This window comes from Apaloderma vittatum, unplaced genomic scaffold (genome assembly GCF_000703405.1).
Source record: "Apaloderma vittatum isolate BGI_N311 unplaced genomic scaffold, ASM70340v1 scaffold34666, whole genome shotgun sequence".
Taxonomy (NCBI): domain Eukaryota; kingdom Metazoa; phylum Chordata; class Aves; order Trogoniformes; family Trogonidae; genus Apaloderma; species Apaloderma vittatum.
In genome coordinates, this window is record NW_009720655.1 from 4101 (window position 1) to 11373 (window position 7273).

Sequence of the window (7273 nt, forward strand, 5' to 3'; positions counted from 1 at the left end):
CCAGGGGGGCTCGGCGGGCCCTCACCTCCCATTCTTGGACACAGCTGCCTCGAGCGTTACAGGTTCATGCTGGATGGCGGCTGCGGCCATGCTGATGGCTTCCTCCAGGCTCTGCTGTTCTTCTACCTAGCAGAGGAGAGGGAGAGAAAGAGAACACTGTCCTCCTGGAAGACTGGCTAAGGAGGGGTGGGCTCACTTGGGGCAGCCCCCAGCAGGACAGAGGCGCGAGGGATTGGCAGTGGGTGGCACAGGGAGAAAGCGGCAAGGAAAAGCAGCACAGAGAGACACAGCTACGATGGAGCAAGGCTGTTTAGAAAGGAGCATTCTGCAATCCAAGGAGCGTGTCCCCGCTCTGCTCTATCCACTGGGCAGCTGGTAAGAAGCAAGCAGCCCGGGCAAGAGACGACGTAGCGGATGGGGAGGGAAAGTGCTGAAGGCAGCGGGTGGCTGGGGGGAGATGGCAGGAGCTGTGTGATACCTGCACGGCAACGTGGGTGCCGTTGGCAGTAGCCAGCAATGTCACCTGCTGATGACAGAGGGATGCGACGGCCGATTCTTCAGTCCCAGAAGTGACTATGCTAACCTACGGGAAAGTAAAATAAAAACCAATTAACGTTTTAAGAGAAAATGCAGTTCCCTCTGAGCAGGCTGTTTCTCCACAGGGAAAAGGGAAGGTTCCAGTTTCGTCCATACCAGCTGCGTCTCGGTGCCACCAGCATTGGCTGCAGTCACTGCACGGGTGGCACCACCCGCCACCTCTTACTCAGACCCGGCGAGGGCTCCGCTCTGCGTCACGACGCCAATCGCACTGCCTAGAGCCTGCAGGTCTTCCTGCGACAAACTGACCTGGGTGGGATAACAGCAGATGCCCTCAGCCAGGATGGCTTTTCAGGAAGCCTTACGCAACTCCTCGGTTTAGCAACACAAAGGTCTCAGTGTGGATGAAATATCCTCTCCTCCTCTGCATGTGAGGTCAAGGGCACAGAGAACTCCAAGGACTTCACCCAGGGTCATGGACAGGATCAACGGAGAATCCAGAGGCCTCGGGTCCCCAGCCCTCCCCGCCTCTACCACACCTCCCCATCACACTTTGCGTCTTCTCTCCAGGCTTTGAAGGGACAGCGCGTGAATCGCTGCAGCAGGGAGCAGCATGGACTAAGAGGAAACAATCGCTACCCGTGGCAGCTGCTTCCTTTGCCCCGTGCCACAGAAGGGAGTTTGTCTCAGTCAGCACAGGGAGAGCTGCTGGAGGGAAGTGCAAGAAGAACACTGCTGCAGCCAAATGATAGAAAAACAATCTGCAAATCCAGCCTGTGTCAGCAGAGATTGGGAACTGCCTCTTGACAGTTGCCCAGGAGGCAAGGGTTGCCTTGCAAGACCCTGTCCAGCAAAAAGCTAAGTCAGGGACCAGAGCCTGGTTCTTTATCCTCCACAGCACAGCAGCCTGGAAGGGATAAGGCTGTAAGGGGGGAGTCCTTGTGACAAACAAGCCTGTAAAGCCCCAGGGTCTATTTTACGCTGAAAAAAAAAGCGTAAGACACCAAGGTTGAGTAGAGGCAGAATCTCAGATAACTGCTGTCCCCAACAGGCTGGAGGTTGTCAATGTTCATACCTGTTCCGTCCCATCCTGAGAGATAAGCGACACCTGCGTAGACATACCATCTTCATCCTCCTCTTCCTCCATCTCTGACAGGAAAGCAATACGCTGGCTCTTCAGCAAGGAGCTTCCGTCAGCAGCAGCAGCAGCTGAGTCACAGAAAGGGAAGAGCAACAGGGGTGAGAGAAGCACTAATCTGAGTGTGAAAGCACAGGCCTGACCCCGGGACCTGCCTGTTGCCAGCACAGAAGAGCACAAGATCATGATGACAAGAGCCCAGCACTGGCCCGGGAAGAAAGATCGTGACCTGCCCCTGGACTAAATAGGGAGGAGTCCCTTCCCAACCCATGACACGCAGCGAGGACTACAGGGCGCCCTTTTCTCTCAAGTGTGACACGAATCTGGGTTTGATGGGGGAGGCAGGAGGCCGCCGCACAGCTCTGGGTCTGAGAGAGGGCAGCGGCTGCAGGATCTTGCTGTCATCCCTCTCCCCCTTTGCCACACGGCCTGACCCACGCTCACCGCAGGCGACGGTGGAACGGTTGCTCACCCTCCAGCTGCTGCTGTTCGAAGAGGGCCTGCTCGCTCTCCTCCGTGGCCTCCAGCTCGCCGTGGCTGCTGCGCTTGTGCATGGCCAGCGTGGAGGTCTGCCGGTAGGTCTTCCCGCAGCTGTTGCAGGTGTAGGGTTTGCAGTGCGTGTGGACGACATGGTGCTTGTAGAGGCTGGAGTACTCGGTGAAGCGCTTCCCGCAGCCCGGCACAGTGCACATGTACGGCTTCTCTCCTACGGCACAGGCCACAGAGCAAAGTTTAACCCACTCACCCTCCTCATGCTCAGGGAAGGGATTCCCCATCAAGAGGGAATAGCTGGAGACAGACCAGGGGAACAATTATCAGCCCAATAAAACGATTCTTATTTTTTTTAACTCCCTGGCTACCCCCAGATCAACTCAGGCCATGCCTGGTAATCCTTTCAGTCCCACACCTTTCCCTGCTGCCACAGGCTGACCAGGGAGGAGATTCTACCCTTTCCTCCCTCTCACCTGTGTGGATTCTCATGTGGTTCTTGTAATTGGTGGCACTGGTGAAGCCCCTTCCGCAGTTGGGCTCCGGACACATGTACGGCCGCTCACCCGTGTGCGTTCGGATGTGAACCTTGCGGATGTTGGATGTGGTAAAAGAGCGGCCACAGCCCACAAAGGGACACTTGAAGGGACGCTCACCTGCATCGACAGAGTAACACGGATAAGAGCCCTGCTACTACACAACTATCTGGAATGCCCTGGATACCTGAATCCCATCACTCCTCCACAGTATTATGAGACCCCAGAGCAGCCCCAACTGTGGGCACGTTTGCTCCAGCAGCGCTGGCATCCCCACCCCTTTTTGCTCTGTGGTTCGTAATCGAGTTGAGAATTCCCAGTGCTACTTCTGCTTTGTCTGAAGACACCTGCAGTTCCACCACGCTTCACCCAAGACACAAAGAGGTGTGTCCCAGAGAGAGGCTGAAGCAGGATTTTATCCTTCGAATGGGCAGCTCAGTTCTCCCGTACTGCTCACCTGTGTGTGTCCGGATGTGTTTCTGCAGATCCCCAGAGGTTTTGAAGGCTTTGCTACACACATCTTCGGGACACTTGTATGGTTTCTCACCAGTATGCGTTCTCACATGGCTCTTCAGCCCATACCCTGTCCAGGAAAAAACAAAAAGCAATTAATTTTATAACAAGAAGTAAATAATATGGCAAGCTACGTAGGACCTCTCAGTTCATGCGTTTCTGAATGTCCAGCCTGTGCCTGTAAAGCTGAAGGAGAAGAAATATCCAAACAGCCTCACAACACCACTGACAACTCAGCTGCTTCTTCTAATTCCTTTAATCTGTCTAAATATACAGATCAAGTTCTGGGCAGTCTCCTGTGCTGCAATTTCTTCTCAGAAGTCTTTAGAAGCTATGCTCACTGTGCGGAAAAAAGCCAGGGCTGATACTCAAGAGTAGTCTGGACCAGACAGAAAACAAAATTTGCTCAAAAGAGAAATTGTTACCTGTAGCAAATGCTTTCCCACAGCTTGGGAAGTCACACGTATAGGGCCGGTCACCTGTGTGAGCACGCTCATGTACCTGGAAAAGAAAGAACAGGTCCCTAAAATGAGGTCCAAGAAGGAAGGAAAACAGCATGGAGAAACGTGGCTGGTGGAGAGAACCTGAAGTTGTCTGCAGGATTTCACCATGGCCAATGAACACATCTGGGTCTCTTGGGGAGCCAAGCACCCAGCTCAGCACTAGAACACGGGGATGTGTCTGGTCTGCACACTGCATGAGTGCATGATACCAGCTTTACCTTCAGATGGTGGGCAGTGGTGTAGAGGCGGCCACAGCCTTTGTACCCACAGCGGAAAGCTCTAGCGCCAACCCGCTGCCCCTTCTCATTGCTGTGCACTTCCTCCTCCTGCAAATCCTGCCAAGAGACGCACAGACATTAACTCAGGGAGCTACCACGGCAGAACCCACACAGATCATTGCTGCTTCAGCTCCCCTTGCAAAACCACACTCCTACAAACACAGCTTATGCACATACGGTGCAAGCCAGGTGACAGGGCAGGGGTGAAGGAACCAGCATTTCCCACTCCCAGCTCACCGGGTGCTCTCAGACACAGAGCTCTGTGCTTCACTTAACTCATCTGTAAAACTTGCAGCTCGTGTATTCACTAATTCCGCAGAGAAGCCACAAAGCTTTTTTAATTACTAGCTGGCAAAGTGCTCTGCGTCAAGAGGAGTCCAGCCTAGTTTCAGAAATGCATCACTGAAAAAGTCAGACCTGGGAGCGGATGTCGCTGGAGTCCTCGCTCTTCCCACGGCAAGTGTCTGTCACTCCCTCCTCCTCTTCCTCCTCAGACACCTGCAAGTAAAGAAGTATGGGCACTGTTCTGTGCCTCCCCACACAGCACGGAGCAGGTGAGCAACCCGAGCAGGAAGGCTGTCACATCTACACCGCTGCCTCACTCTTCTCCAGAGAGCCAGGAGAGGCTGGTCCTGTCACAGCCCAAAGGTCTCCATCAGCAAATCTTAAAGCTGCCCAGCCTAGTGCTGTAGCAGCACACTCCTGGTAGCCCCTTCTCACAGAGCACCGTGAAGACAGGAGAAAACAGCAGCACCCAAGGCATTCAGATGGAGCGCTGCAGTGACAGCGCGTTAGAATCAGAAGGTATTTTAGGTTTTGAGGCCTCTGTCAACATGGGGAAACAGTGACCATAGCTAAGTCAAGAAAAAGCAAGAAAAAAAATAATCTAAGCTGAATCCCATCAGCTATGCGCTCTTCCCAAATCTGTGCCTGCAGCAGGTAAGGGAGGTAGGCCCAGCACTCTGCAGGAACGAGCTAGAGGGCCCAGGAGGAAATTGCCCCATTCTAGGTCCTGAACTGCCATCCTCCCGTCAGTGCCAGCACCCCCACTAAGCCCTGGCCAGGTTCTCTTCTCAAAGCTGGCATCGCTGAAATAGAAATACACAGAAGCACTAATGAAGGGAGGATACTTAAACCCTGGGCCAAGTGTGGACAACTGCACCAGCTCCTCAGTGCTGCTGGAGGGCCATGAAAGAAGCGTCGCGTCCTCACCTTACTGGCGTACTGCTTTAATGCATTAATGGTCTCCACATCAAAGGCATCATCTTCTCCCTCTCCAGCCAGCTCCTCTAGCCCAGTTTCTGCCTGCACTTCCAGGATGGTGCTGCCAGGCGGCACAACGACAGGACGATGGACGTAGGCAGTGGAGCCATCCTCCAGCTGGACAGCCTCGAAGGTGCTGGGGTCAAAGCCTTCTGCAGAGGAAATCAAGAAAATTACAGGTGAAAGAGCTGCTGAGTGCAAGGCACACTTCACCTCCCTGGGCTACCTACAGCCTTGGAAATCTGTGACACTTTAGCAGCTTCTCCTCCAGTTGCCAAGGGAAGAACAGGGGATGCTCTTTACCTTTAGCTGTGTGGTGTATGTAGACCATACTGCCATCTTCCAACACCAATGGCTGACCGTCTTCAAAAGCCACAGAGTCTAAAAAAAGAGAAAATTTAAAAATCCACACACCTTACTGGAAGACTCAGATGGGGTGGGGGTCATGCTGCATCAGTTCCTGAACCCTTCAGCACTCTCACCCACAGAAAAGGACACAGCAGGGCTGCCTGCTTACAGTGGAAGTCAATCACAACGACAGGTTTTAAGACACCTTTTGAGTCCTTCCAACAGGAATTATAATGTTTTTAAGGCTTCAGGCAGGGCTTCACCACACTTTTTTTAGCTCATCGAGGTAATGCAGTATCTCACGGATTTCAAAACACCAGATTATGTCCCAGACAAGGAGAAGGGCTCTGGCACAGGGGTGTGTAAAGGAGAACACAAACATCCCATGGCAGCGGAAGCAGGAGTGAGAAGGAAACCCTCTCCTTCACTGTGCATTTAGAGGCGGGGAAGAGGATGAAGAGAGGACAGGGGCACAGCCAAGCGTGTTTCAAGCAAACTTTTAAGCACAGAAAAGCGAGGTGGCATACAAGGAGGTTGGGAAGGTGAAGGAAGGACTGCCCAAAGCAAGAGAACTCTTTGTATTGGCCCTTTTTATCTTATTTTGGTCGGGAAGGATTCCTCTGTGCCACCCTGGTGCCTCCTACATGAAATGAATTCCCATCACCTCTCAGATTCATGTCACCTCATTTCAGAGGCCAATGGGTCAATGATCAAGGTGGCATTGCTTCCAAAAATCTCCACCCTCCCCCACCAAACAGCTATTCCAGAAGCAATATATGAGATCACAGTTCAGAGGAAATTCCTGTCCAATTGCTTCCACATGAAACAAACTTTGTTTGGGCTCTGCAGCACATGGCTCACTGGTCTTGCTTGTAGACTTGTGATCTGTCAGACTGAGAGAGCCCACAGGTGAAACAACACTTAAAAGACTTGCTCACACCACCAGCAGATTTGCTTTCTTGTCAGATCACTAAAAACTTTGCAAGAAATCCCATGTCCTATGTTCTTGCTCATTCAGCCTCAAAACCATGGGCAAGAGAAAAAAACAAACCTGCAGCTATATGGACATCTTAAAGGTGGAGCTAATAGAGGAGCCCAACAGCTGGAACACAGACAAGTGCAGTTACATCTACAACGTCTTTCTAAAACCAAAGAGGTGAAAGGTTCTCACCTTTCTGAACCGTCACCTGATGGATATAAGCTGTGGTCCCATCTTCAAGTTCAATGACTTGCCCTTCGATCAGCTTTTCATCTGAAACAGTTAGAAAAACACCCTCAGCGGTGCCCACAGAGTCCGGTCTTTCTGGTCCCACGAGCTTCTGGGGAAGCTTTGGTTGAAGAGAGTCCTGCAGGCCACAGCATGAACTCCATTTCCCCAGTTACTCTGGAGAGAACAGGGCTCACTCTAGTCTGAACAAAACCTCCATTTTCTACAGTAACAGCTCTCCCACCTCCAAAGCTTTATTTCCAAACCCGAGGCATGTTTCATTTCTGCTGCATCACTCCGCGCAAATCTAAGAGCTACTGGTTTCCTGTACCAAGCAGCCACACGAGACACATGCATGCCAGAAGGTAATTTTTAATTTCATAGTGTCAGTCAAGAGACTTTCAGATTTTTTCAGCCCAAAGGAACCGTTACCTCTGACAGCCAGCTGAACGTAGGCTGTC

General features: G+C 52.2%; 1 protein-coding gene across 1 annotated transcript in view; it reads right to left on the reverse strand.

Annotated features, from left to right (window-relative positions):
* ZNF76 (zinc finger protein 76) overlaps nucleotides 1-7273 on the reverse strand; it is a gene marked incomplete at its 3' end in the record, with an annotated part of 9382 nt that overhangs the window by 2043 nt on the left and 66 nt on the right. The window contains 13 exon segments of the mRNA XM_009871078.1: nucleotides 26-126; nucleotides 479-583; nucleotides 694-846; nucleotides 1613-1746; nucleotides 2148-2381; nucleotides 2641-2820; nucleotides 3158-3283; nucleotides 3639-3714; nucleotides 3935-4051; nucleotides 4412-4492; nucleotides 5207-5409; nucleotides 5561-5638; nucleotides 6777-6898. Of these exon segments, the coding sequence (XP_009869380.1) occupies nucleotides 26-126; nucleotides 479-583; nucleotides 694-846; nucleotides 1613-1746; nucleotides 2148-2381; nucleotides 2641-2820; nucleotides 3158-3283; nucleotides 3639-3714; nucleotides 3935-4051; nucleotides 4412-4492; nucleotides 5207-5409; nucleotides 5561-5638; nucleotides 6777-6898 (1710 nt within the window).